The sequence below is a fragment of the Pelodiscus sinensis genome, chromosome 2 (assembly GCF_049634645.1).
Source record: "Pelodiscus sinensis isolate JC-2024 chromosome 2, ASM4963464v1, whole genome shotgun sequence".
Taxonomy (NCBI): Eukaryota; Metazoa; Chordata; order Testudines; family Trionychidae; genus Pelodiscus; species Pelodiscus sinensis.
In genome coordinates this window covers 72,228,348-72,241,706 of record NC_134712.1, presented here as the reverse complement: position 1 = coordinate 72,241,706, position 13,359 = coordinate 72,228,348, and the positions used below count along the sequence as shown (strand labels likewise).

General features: G+C 47.1%; 1 protein-coding gene across 4 annotated transcripts in view; it reads right to left on the bottom strand.

Moving 5' to 3' along the window:
• The window catches only part of LOC102455279 (ras-related protein Rab-10-like), a 43,576-nt gene extending 36,599 nt beyond the window's left edge, over positions 1 to 6,977 (bottom strand). For 3 of the 4 annotated variants that reach the window (XR_012901492.1, XR_012901493.1, XM_075920760.1), the window contains exon 1: positions 6,678 to 6,977. Coding sequence is in view for 2 of the 4 variants with exons in the window: in XM_075920760.1 (XP_075776875.1) it covers positions 6,678 to 6,819 (142 nt within the window). In the remaining 2 variants the exon portion in view is untranslated. The remainder of the gene's footprint in view (positions 1 to 6,677) is intronic. The other variant, XM_025180005.2, reaches the window with a different exon arrangement.
• Between the last annotated feature and the right edge of the window lie 6,382 nt (positions 6,978 to 13,359).

Sequence of the window (13,359 nt, the reverse complement as noted above, 5' to 3'; positions counted from 1 at the left end):
CTGTGTTCATCAGATTCTAGGATGGGAAGAAACCAGGCCTGGGGAACCTATATCCTTCAGGATAGCTCCATTGAGAGGGAAGTGGCAGAAGGGAGAAGCAGAGCTCCATATGAGAACACAAGTAACACAAACAGCACAGTGACAGAATTATCAGCCCTCCTCCATAAGAATAACCCTAATGAATAACGAATACAGTTTGAACCTCTCTAGTCCAGCACTCTCTGGTCGGCTAACATCCGTGGTCTAGCATAATTATAGTTAGCTGGACTAATCGTGGTGTGGCCAAGTTGCCCATGGTCCCATAGACTGTATCTAGACTGGCAAGTTTTTCCGCAAAAGCAGCTGCTTTTGTGGAAAAACTTGCCAGCTGTCTACACTGGCTGCTTGAATTTCCGCAAGAACACTGACTTCCTACTGTCTGAAATCAGTGCTTCTTGCGGAAATACTATGCTGCTCCCGTTCAGGCAAAAGTTCTTTTGCGCAAAGCTTTTGCACAGAAGGGCCAGTGTAGACAGCTCAGATTTGTTTTGCGCAAAAAAGCCCCGATCGCGAAAATGGCGATCAGGGCTTTTTTGCGGAAAAGCGCATCTAGATTGGCATGGATGCTTTTCCACAAAAAGTGCTTTTGCGGAAAAGCTTCCGTGCAATTCTAGATGCTCTTTTCCGCAAAAGCTTTTAACGGAAAACTTTTCCGTTAAAAGCACTTGCGGAAAATCATGCCAGTCTAGACGTAGCCATAAAGTTTATTTACAGCCATTGGTTTTTGCTCTCAGTGTTCTGTGCTATTATTTAGCTCTAATTTACCCCTAAATGACTTCTAAATAAGGATGTTAAAGACTAGTCAACTATCCGATAAGCCAATGCTTATTGGATAGTCTAGTTGACTAGTTGATTCCCCCCACCTTGCTGCCTCTATCAGATAGAGGCAGCAAAAGGGGGGAAGAAGGGGTACTTCCCGAGATCAGCTGTGAGGCTTTGCCCCTTTGAAATGCCACGGTGGTGTTCAAAGGGGCAGCACTGCCCTGAGTCAGCTGGAGACTCCCCAGCTGATCCTGGCTTCCACCAAAATGCTGCGTGGAGCCCAGGATCAGCTGGGGAATGCCCCGCTGACCCAGGGCTCCATGCTGCACTGCTGCTGTTAAATACACAAGAGTCCCTGCTGGGAACTCTTGTACATTTCAAAGCTGGCATGCTTGCGTGCAGCCTGGAGTCAGCAGGACTTCCCGCTGGCCCCAGACTGCACGCGGTGTTCCACATTTAAAAGGAGGAATGCGGAAGTGCCTATCGACTAGTCAATGGAAATTCCATCAACTACTCGATTAGTAAATTAACCACAATTTAACATCCTTACTTCTAAAAGCTCAGTAAGAAGTGGAAGTGTTGGTAATGCTGTTAGACCAGTGGTTTCAGCTGCCAGGCCGCAGACCTCTGGCTGCCGGGCTGTGGCGAGTTTGGAGGCCGCAGCTGGGGTACACCACTCTTGCTGTGGCTGTTGGGGAAGGTGTGTCCTGCCCTGCCTCTCAACCAACCAGCACCTAGCAGGGGCAGGGTCTCCTCCAGGCCACGGAAGAGCACTTCCCTGCATGACAGGAGGGCTGCATAGAGCCGCTCTGCGCGGCCCTCGCACTGCGCAGGGAAGCGCTCTTCCACAGCTGGGTGGAGACCCTGTGCCACACAGCCCTTCCACCACACAGAAAACCGCTCTGGGGATGGGGCTAAAATTGGGGGCTGGCACTGGGGGAGACTGGGTACAGAGAGGCTCTGGAAACAGGAGACTGGTACTGGGGGGTCTGGTGGGAAGGGGGGCTTTCAGGGTGGGCACTGGCACTGAGGCATTTGGGATGTGCTGTTATTTAGCCCACATATTTAGCTTCATTAACACTGGTCCTACAACTGACAAGTAAATGCTTTTGATTATATGTATTTCATGTTATATATATATTGATTATGTCATTTCTACTCTAACTCATCTGATGATCCTATATATTTTTCGTCAGTCTGTAAGGTGCCATGAGAGGACTACTCGCTGTTTTTAAAATTATAAACTAACATGGTTACCCCTCTGAGGCCTAATAAAGGAGCAAATCCCAAAGTAACAGGCAAATATGGTAACAGATAACTTATTTTACACATAAAATACATAAAACAAATAAAGGACTGCATAGAAACTTCATATTCATTTGTACACAAGATTTTTTTTGTTCATAGGCTTTCCCTATGGCTTTCTACCCTGTGCCATTGTTTAAATAAAAAGTTATTCTTTATAGTCTGCTATTCTCACTATGATGCATCTGCCTTATGATCCGTGTAAGTTTAATTAGAAAACTGCTTATAATTCACCCAAACTGCGTAATTGAAGAGGAGGAAGGGCAACCATCCCTGAGTGTTTAAGTGCTGCATAAAATGCTTTCCATGAAAATTTAATGTGAATGCATGTTTTCATTTTCTAAAATATATAATTTTAGAAAGTTTCAACAAGTACAATCTATTAGCAACAACTACAGGACATTCAATTTTTGTAGTCTCAACAGGCTTACTTGTATCAACATGGAATACCCAGTTGCCATGATACAAAAAGAGACCCTCAACAGTTCCCTCTCAAATCTTTTTCTTCTATGATTTCTTTCTTTACTCTCTGCATAAAGGTGGGTTGATGACACATAATCCCATCAAAAAACTCAGATTCCTAGCGGACTAAATATCCCAGAGTATTGGTAAATGTCTTTTACTTCATTTCTAGTTTAAATTCCAGATGGGTAGGTAATGATTAATGGCCATTCATAACCTTCAAATGAGTGTGCAATGGGCTGCAAGAAAGGAAAGCTCTCAATCGAGACTGTACCAGACATCTGTCCAAATCAAAATTGCAACTCTTGTTGGTAGACTCAATAAAAAGACAGAAGACTAGATGAACATAAAGTCTGAACTGCCCTCTCCCTGGAAACTGTCCCACCAGGATACAGACGAGGCCCATTGGGAAGCTGCTGCAGAAAATTAAACTGTTGTTGCCCACACTGTACTTTCTAGAAAGGAGGCTTCTCCTGCCAATACTGTTGACCTGCTTGAGATTTTGAAACCAGATATGCAAATAAGCATTATTCAGATTTGGATCATTTGCTTACAGCATAGATACAACATACTTTATTAAAACAGTTTTTAAAAATCACAGAAGACATGACTTCTGAAAATATACTCCTAATGTGATCAGTTTTTTAAAAAAATGGGAGGCTTTGATTCTTGAATGAACAGAGGTAGAGGATCAGAAATTTCATCTGTTTGAGAAAAAAAGCCTCAGAGCATGAGTTCATTTCCAATATTAGGAATCATCATGAAAGGAGATACTCCCTTTCACAGGTATTCCATGGGGAAAACTTAGGTTTCATCATTAATTATAGGCTTTTAAGACCAATTTTGCCATCTGACACGTCCCTTTCTGATAGGCTCTGCTATTCTTTGTATTGGTTTCAGTAGAATGACTTGCAAAATAGAGTACTTTAGTAAGGAAGTTAGAAACTTGGCCAAATTCATCCAACTGTCATAGGGCCAGATTCTGACATTCTCACTTACATGAACAAATTCTATTTAAATCAATATTAATTAAGAGAAAGGTACCACTCAACATTGCTTTAATTATAATAATTAATTATAATTATACAAGTAATAATGATATGAGGCTTTCCATTAGAACAGGTTGGACAAACACCAGTCAGGGATTGTCTCTAGGTATTTATTTGATCCTTTCTCAGCACAGAGGAACAGACTAGATGACCTCTCCTATCTTTTTATGACTCTGTGTTTCAGGACAGACTCTCACCCATCCTGAAAAATATATATATAAGAACATACATATGCAGAATAAGATTGTAAAATCCTGATTAATCAGTTAACTGGTTTAACGTTACATTTAACTGGTTAACCGATTAAACAGTGGTAGGCAGGGGAACACTCTAGCCCACCTCCCGCAACTGCTACAGACAGGGCAGCAGTCGGAGAGTGGAGTGGCCCATCTCCCCTGGATAGGGGCTGCTCCAGCTGGACTGGGCTGGGCCCATCGCAGGCAGGGGCTGGTCAAACTGGGCTGGAGCATCCCCTGCCCACAATGGGCCCCACAAGGTTGGAGCAGCCCCGTATACCTCAGTAAGAGTGATGCTTAATGGTTAACCATTCACATCCCTAATGCAGAACTGCGGAAACACAGAGGCTTTTCTGCATACTATTTTTATAAGTTTCCACTAAACAGCACATGTAACAAGGCAATTATACATGCAGCCATGCACACCTATGGAAGAAGAGATTCTCTTGGCGATACCATGCTTGACAAATCATTACCTACAAGGTCAGTAAAATAAATGAAAAGGAATTTAACTTTGTACCTATCATTGAAGATGAAAGAATTAGGCATTTTATTTTAGGTCGTAAGTTTTCTGGAGTAGAGGTGGGGAACCTGCAGTCCACGGCAACATGTGGGTCATTAGAGTTCTGTGTGTGGCCCACGAGACATTTTGTTTACCGTTGCCAACGTGCAGGGTTGCCAGATTCCACTGGTTTTTATCCTCAGTTTTTTTCCTACCAGTATTCAGAGGTGAAAGTAAGCTGGTACACCCTGGTGTGGCCCTCCAGCAAGAAACTGGCCAGTTAGCTGGAGGCACTTAGCTGCAGGGGAGAGGCAGGCTGCCGCACTAGAAGCAGGCAGCCTGGTAGGTTAGAAGGACTGGCTGGGGGGGGGGGGGGGGGGGCGTCTGGGATTGCCCCAGCCTGGAGCTCCCCTCCCCACACCGCCATCATTTCAGGGGTAAGGGGGTGCTGCAGTGGCACTTAGCCCAGTCAGTGAGTGGGTGGTGGTTTTTGTTTTGCTGACTAGAGAGAGAGGTAAATTTCAGAGCCTGCTCTTGCTCTGGGTACCCAGTGAAGGGCAGAGGAGAAAACTACACAGGTTGTGAACTTGGCCTCGCTCCCTAGTCTGCAAAAAGAAAAAAACACACAAAGGCCGTGTCCAGACTCAGGGGTTCTTTCGAAAAAAGTAGCCTTTTTTCGAAAGAACATCCCCTGCGTCCAGACTCAAGCCGCATTCTTTCGAAATTATTTCGAAAGAACGCGGCTTTTCTTTCGATGGCGGTAAACCTCGTTTCACGAGGAAGAACGCCTTCCTTCGAAAGTTCCTCTTTCGAAGGAAGGCGTTCTTCAATGTAAAGAGGCCGTCTTCGAAAGAGAGCATCCAGACTCGCTGGGTGCTCTCTTTCGAAAAAGCGGATTTCCTCTATCGAAAGATCCGCCTGCTGTCTAGACGCGATCTTTCGAAAGAGGCTCTTTCGAAAGAAGCCTGCAGTCTAGACATAGCCTAAGTGAGCAGGGTAAGTGAGGCTGCAGGCCCCCACCCCTGAAATCTTGCCCTTGCCCCTGCCAGCACTCACTCAGCCCCCTGCCCTGAGCCTCCTCTTCATACACCCAAACTTTGGCTCCTGCATCTCCTTCCCTGGCCCTAACTCCCCCCCCCCCCCCCGCACACCCAATCCCCCTGCCCTTGAGCCCCTTTCTGAGCCTTTCATACATCCCAACCTGGACTCCTGCAGTCCTCTGTGCTGAGCCCCCCCCCCGCACTCCACTCCATACTTAAATTTTTACAAGTACTTTTGTCTAACAGCCCCCAGGCACAGCTCCCCAAAAGGGGGGACAGGTTGTGATAGGGCAGTACCTGTAAGAAATGTAAATTACTTTCACCCCTGTCTGTATTACTGAAGTGACACAGGCATAAAGCAAGGGCATATGAAGTGAGATGCATGCTGTTTGCATACAACATTGATTGTGAGAGCTCTGCACCTTCTCTGCATTCAAAGTGCTGCTACAGTTCAATGGGCACACCCCGCACATTTTAGGTGTGGAAGCGAAATTAGCTGTCCTAGGAGACCCTCTTCATTTCAACAATATTGTAGCCCTCTTCTGCAGACCATTCATTAGCCTAAGTTGCCCACTGCTGCTCTGGAGCAAGGAGCGTCATTTTCTCTGTGCATGTACAGCGCCTTGCACAATGGGACCCTGACTGGGGTGAATTCCCTAGTATACTAACTACTGCAATAAAAATGTTAAATAAACAGTAACTTTCACAGCAACAGGAGTATATCACAGGTATATTATTAATTAATGACAGCTGGTAGGGGGAAGATCTGGAGGTGGAAAGACAGAAGCATGTATTTATTTAGCTCAGAGGGGTAGCCGTGTTAGTCTGAATCTGCAAAAGCGGCGAGGAGTCCTGTGGCACCTTATAGACTAACTGAAGTGTTGGATAGTGATGTGTTGGATGCTCCAACACTTCAGTTAGTCTATAAGGTGCCACAGGACTCCTCGCCGCTTTTCTTTAGCTCCTCACCCTCTCTGTTTAAAAATCTAATTTAGCAAAGACTGGACATGTGTTCCAAACTACAAGCGGCACATTATCGGTCTCAACAGATGCAAATGCATATTTGTGTGCTGTGAAAGGGAATGTGCGACTAGTGTGTCGGGTGTGTGTGGTGCACACGTGGGTGTGACACAGACTACCAAGGAGCGTGTCAGTGCCATGACTGCAATGAAAGCGTGTGTCAGTCTCGGTGTGCATGGGGGTGCCTGTCAGTCTGCAAGGCGGTGCTGGGGGCGGGGTGCCACGGCGGGTGTTACACCGGCGCTCGCGGTGTCTCACTCACCGACGGTGGCGATATAGCAGGCGGCGGCGGCGGGCTCCGTGTAGCGCCTCACGAGGGAGGTTTTCCCTACGCACGACTCCCCGGCCATCACTATTTTCACCAGCAGCGGCTTCCCCGCGGCGCGGTGCCCCGGCCCCGCCATGTGCCCCCCGCCCGGCAGCAGCAGCCGAGAGACGCGTCCTGCGGCCCCGCAAAGGGGCGAGCGGCGCGAAACCGAAACCAGAGCCGCGGCGCAGCGGGGAGGCGGCGCCTTCTCAGCCTCACCGGGCGGCGGCAGCGCCCGCCTGCGGCCCCGGGGCTCTCCGGCCTTGCGCAACAGCCGGCCCGCCGCGCGTGAGCCTGGGGGGGGGGTGTGTGAGACACAGAGGTGGGGGGTTGGGATAGTGGTGCTGTGCGTGTGTGTGTGTGTGTGTGAGAGAGAGCGGGGGGGTTGTGTGTAAGTGTCTGGGGCAGTGAGGCTGTGTGTGTGTGTGTGTGTGTGTGTGTGTGAACGGGGGGGTTGTGTGTAAGTGTCTGGGGCAGTGAGGCTGTGTGTGTGTGTGTGTGTGTGTGTGTGTGTGAACGGGGGGGTTGTGTGTAAGTGTCTGGGGCAGTGAGGCTGTGTGTGTGTGTGTGTGTGAGTGAACGGGGGGGTTGTGTGTAAGTGTCTGGGGCAGTGAGGCTGTGTGTGTGTGAGTGAACGGGGGGGTTGTGTGTAAGTGTCTGGGGCAGTGAGGCTGTGTGTGTGTGTGTGAACGGGGGGGTTGTGTGTAAGTGTCTGGGGCAGTGAGGCTGTGTGTGTGTGTGTGAACGGGGGGGTTGTGTGTAAGTGTCTGGGGCAGTGAGGCTGTGTGTGTGTGTGTGAACGGGGGTGGTTGTGTGTAAGTGTCTGGGGCAGTGAGGCTGTGTGTGTGTGTGTGTGTGTGTGAACGGGGGGGTTGTGTGTGTAAGTGTCTGGGGGCAGTGAGGCTGTGTGTGTGTGTGTGTGTGTGTGAGTGAACGGGGGGGTTGTGTGTAAGTGTCTGGGGCAGTGAGGCTGTGTGTGTGTGTGTGAACGGGGGTGGTTGTGTGTAAGTGTCTGGGGCAGTGAGGCTGTGTGTGTGTGTGTGTGTGAGTGAACGGGGGGGTTGTGTGTAAGTGTCTGGGGCAGTGAGGCTGTGTGTGTGTGTGTGTGTGTGTGAACGGGGGGGTTGTGTGTGTAAGTGTCTGGGGGCAGTGAGGCTGTGTGTGTGTGTGTGTGTGAGTGAACGGGGGGGTTGTGTGTAAGTGTCTGGGGCAGTGAGGCTGTGTGTGTGTGTGTGTGAACGGGGGGGTTGTGTGTGTAAGTGTCTGGGGGCAGTGAGGCTGTGTGTGTGTGTGTGTGAGTGAACGGGGGGGTTGTGTGTAAGTGTCTGGGGCAGTGAGGCTGTGTGTGTGTGTGTGTGAACGGGGGTGGTTGTGTGTAAGTGTCTGGGGCAGTGAGGCTGTGTGTGTGTGTGTGTGTGAACGGGGGGGTTGTGTGTGTAAGTGTCTGGGGGCAGTGAGGCTGTGTGTGTGTGTGTGTGTGAGTGAACGGGGGGGTTGTGTGTAAGTGTCTGGGGCAGTGAGGCTGTGTGTGTGTGTGTGTGTGAACGGGGGTGGTTGTGTGTAAGTGTCTGGGGCAGTGAGGCTGTGTGTGTGTGTGTGTGTGTGAACGGGGGGGTTGTGTGTGTAAGTGTCTGGGGGCAGTGAGGCTGTGTGTGTGTGTGTGTGTGAGTGAACGGGGGGGTTGTGTGTAAGTGTCTGGGGCAGTGAGGCTGTGTGTGTGTGTGTGTGAACGGGGGGGGTTGTGTGTGTAAGTGTCTGGGGGCAGTGAGGCTGTGTGTGTGTGTGTGTGTGTGAACGGGGGGGTTGTGTGTGTAAGTGTCTGGGGGCAGTGAGGCTGTGTGTGTGTACTTATGTGAGTGGAGGCAGTTGGGCTGTGCATGTGAGTGAGAGTGTCGGGGGGGGCAGAGAGGGGCTGTGTGAGTGAGAGCCTCTGGGGAGCAATAGGGCTGTGTGTTTGTGTGTGAGCGAGGGGCGGGGGCTGTGTCTGCGCGCTGAGGGAAGGCAGTGTTGGGGCTCTGTCTCTACCCCCCCTCTGGCTTTTCTTCCCCTGGGCTAATTCTGATGCCTGAGCCCCCAGCCCAGCCCTGGGAGTTTGCTACTCAAAAGGTCTGGAAGTGTTTCCTTCCTCCTGCTCAGAACTGAGCGCTGTGAAATCTGCACTTCCTCTTTAAGTGCCAAATGTGCAATGTCACACACAAACCCCATTGGCTTTTGTGTAAAGATCAGCTTTTCCCAACAATCCCTATACAAGTCCTCTGGCTAGACATTATGTTGACATCATGTCAAAATAACTGCTTGTGTGTAGACAAGCACTTTGTTATTTTGAAATAACAGTACTCTGTAGACATACAGGGCTTCCCCACTGTAAGTCGCCCAGGTATACTATAAGTCCATTCCACACTAAAGTCGTTGACGTTTGTAGGAAATGATGCGTTATAAGTCCTCCCATTCCCCGCTGTAAGTCGTGTGAAACACTCCCCCCAATTTGCTTAAATAGAAGTCAGTCACGGGAAAAAAAATTCCCTGCTTTAAGTTGTTCCACTATAAGCCCAAGTTTTTTGGAATGTATCTTGGACTTACAGCGAGGATAGAGCATGTCTTATTTCAAAATAACAAGGTGAGCATCTACTCTACCAAGCCTGTTATTTCGAAATAACTCCAACATATGAAAACGAATAATTTTATTTCAAAATAGTTATTTCAGGAGTTATTTCAAAATAACTTATTTTGACATAACCTGGTAGTGTAGACATGACTCAAGGTGCCACAAGTCTATTTGTTTTTAAAGTCCGAAAGATCCCTTGTAAGGCTTTATTTTCCGCAAGATCAGCGTCTAGACTGGTGCTTTTTTCCGACAAAGCTCCGTGCGGAAAAAAAGCGGCAGCCATTTTTATGCGGGTGAACTTTTGGACTCTGGGTGGCACTGACCAGGGACAGAGACTTTTGTGGTGTCAGACTCTTCAGACTTCAGGTGATTCTTGGCTGGGGGTGGGGTGGGGAGGCTTAGCTCATGTTTGGGATATGAACTCTGTTTGTGGTATTTTCCCCAAGTTAATGCCGCATGACTTCTCTCTGTTTCATTAAATGTTTCTTTCCTACACTCAGACTCTGTGCTTGCGAGTGGGGAAGCATTGCTTCTCAGAGGCACCCAGGGGTGTGTGTGAATTTCCCAGATTACTGGGTGGGGGCGCGAGCCGGTTCCGTGTGAGATGGACCCCAAGATATTGAACCCGGCCCACAGACAAGGTCAGCTCTCAGACTACTGCACTAGGCAACACAGTATGAGAAGGAGGTAGGCAGCCCATGGTGGAGAAAGAATAGGTTAAGAACTATTTAGAAAAGCTAGACATACACAAATCCATGGGTCTGGATTTAATGCATCCGAGGGTACTGAGGGAGTTGGCAAATATCATTGCAGAGCCTTTGGCCATTATCTTTGAAAACTTGTGGAGATCCTGGATGATTGGAAAAAGGCCCATCTTTAAAAAAGGGAAGGACAATCCAACTACAGACCAGTCAGCCTTACCTCAGTCCCTCGAAAAATCATGGAGAGGATCCTCAAGAAATCCATTTTGAAGCACTTGGAAGAGGGGAAAGTGATCAGGAATAGTCAACATGGATTCACAAAGGGCAAGTCATGCCTGACCAATCTGATTAGCTTCTATAATGAGGTAACTGGCTCTGTGGATATGGGAAAGTTGGTGGATGTGATATATCTTGACTTTAGCAAACCTTTTGATATCATCTCCCACAATATTCTTACCAACAAGTTAAGATATTATGGATTGGTTACATTGACTGTAAATTGGATAGAAAGCTGGCCAGACTGTTGGGCCCAATGGGTAGTGAGTGGTTAATGGCTCAATGTCAGGTTGGCAGTTGGTTTCTAGCAGAGTGCCTCAAGGATCGGTTCTAGGGCTGGTTTTGTTCAAAATCTTTATTAAATGACCTAGATGAGGGGATGGATTGCACCCTCAGCAAGTTTGTGGATTATACTAAGCCAGGGTGAGAAGTAGATACATTGGAGGGCAGGGATAGGGTCCAGAGTGATCTAGACAGATTAGAGGATTAGGCCAAAAGAAATCTGATGAGGTTCAACAAGAACAAGTGTAGAGTCCTGCACTTGGGATGGAAGAATCCCAAGCATTGTTACAGGCTGGAAACCGAATGGCTAAGTAACAGTTCGGCAGAAAGGAACCTAGGGATTACAGTGGATGAGAAGCTGGATATGAGTCAATAGTGTGCCCCTGTAGCCAAGAAGGCAAATGGAGTATTAGGTTGCATTAAGAGGTGCATTACAATCAGTTCTAGAGAAGTGATTATTCCCTTTATTCGGCTCTAGTGAGGCCACATCTGGAATATTGTGTCTCTTTCAGGACCCCCCCCCCCCACTATAGAAAGAATGTGGATGCATTGGAGAGGGTCCAGCGGAGGGCAACCAAAATGATTAGGGGGCTGGAGCACATGATCTATGAGGAGAGGCTGAGGGATTTGGATTTATTTAGTCTGTAGAAGAGGAGTGAGGGGGGATTTGATAGCAGCCTTCTGTTTCCTGAAGGGAGGTTCTAAAGAGTATGGAGAGAGACTGTTCTCAGTAGTGACAGATGGCAGAACAAGGAACAATGGTCTGAAGTTACAGTGGGGGAGGTCTAGTTTGGATATTAGGAAAAACTATTTCACTAAGAGGGTGGTGAAGTACTAGAATGGGTTACCTAGGGAGGTGGTGGAATCTCCATCCCTAAGTCTTGTCTTGACAAAGCCCTGGCTGGGTTGATTTAGTTGGGATTGGTCCTGCTTTGGGCAGAGGGCTGGACTTGATGACCTTCTGAGGTCTCTTCCAGCCCTATGATTCTATGATTTATGATCCTAAAAGGGGTGGGGAGGACCCCCCACTTGCTCTGGCCTAGAATCATACAAAACCCTAATCTGGCACAGAGACTGGGGCTGGGATTGAGCCAACCTGGATTGCTGTTTGTAGGGTCCCTGAGCTGGAACCTGGCATAGTGGGTGGGCCTAGCTTCCCTTACCAGCCACTGAGAGTGGCACAGAGCCCTAAGCTGAAACTAAAACCCATCTGGAGAAGACATTTGTCCTGTTGGACTTTGTGATCTTGGAAGCAGTGGATTAAATGGTGAACAGGCAGAAGGGACATGTTACAAGAAGAAAAACACTTGCAGAGTGAACAAGCAGCAAGGGAACACCTAATGCATCAGAAACTACATTCTTGGACTAGCTAACAGTGGCAACTCTTTTACAGCATCCCACAATGCACGGTGAAAAAAAATCACAAAGCTCATTGCTGAGCAACAGAACATTACACCATAGAACCCTGCAAGGTTAATTGTTCTAGCAATCAAAAACCTGCATGGACATAGTGATTAACAAGGAAAGTGCTATAACAAAGCAGCAGATGCACTTCAGCTGATACAGTGAAATCACTGTTACTTAGAGGGAATGTCTATACAGCAGTGTTATTTCGGAATAACTGACATTATTCAGAAATAACATAGTCCATGTCTGCACTACAAGCAGTTATTTCTGCATATATATTGGCCAAACTGGACAATCTCTATGGGAAAGAATTAATGGACACAAATTAGATATCCGAAAAGGCAACACATAGAAACCTGTTGGAGAACACTTTAACCTACCCGGGCACTCATTAATGGATGTCCTGGTCACCATATTGTTTCAAGCCAATTCCACAAGCCAAATAACACAAGTTCAATTGTTATCAGAATGGTATGAACAGGGATATTGGCTGGCTCGCACATTACCTTCCAAATGCTAATGACTTAACCAACCAACCACCCAATGGAAGTGCTAATTGTTCAAATTACATGAGGCTGATGAGAACAATCTATTCACTGTCTCTCCCCTCCCTCCCCCGCTTTTTCCTCCCCCTTCCCTTTCCTTATTCATTCTTGGATCTGGACTTCCAATACTCCAGTCATCTGAAGAAGTTGGTTATGCTCAGGAAAACTCATGATACCAGCTACATGTTTTGTTAGTCTTTAAGGTGCTAATAGACTAGTTGTTTTTTATATTTTTCTTATTTAGGGAGGTTGCTGGCTTCACATTTGTTTGCACCAGCATGGCTACATTTTCCCTGCATGTCCTAGAGCCCCAAATAGACCCTTTTATGTATTATATAACTCTAAATAAGTTAATCAATATGATCAGGGCAGGGCTGAAGGATGGGTTTGGTGCTATTTGGATAAAATGTTTAGAAATGCCATTAACCAAACTATGAGTAAAAAAAAAATCCACTATAAATGCAGACTCTCATCTTGATTCAACTAACTGATGTCGCCTCTGACACCTACAATGTGACTGCCAGAAACAAAGTATTTTATTTATCGCTAAAAGATTGTAAAGGCAATTTCTTTTTTAAAGCATTCTGAAATCTCAAAAGAAAACAATAAAGGAATACGCAACTTTCAGATGTTATGAGCCTCTTTCTAGAAAAAAGTGCCACTGGAATGAAGATAAATTGGTAATAGCTAGATCTGTTGTAAATAAATTAAATTATGTTGAGCTGTATCATGCTAATGACTCTAAAACAATATGTACATTGCATTCTTTTCATTTACAATTCAGGATTCTCAGAATAAGGGATTCAGACAATAATAACCCA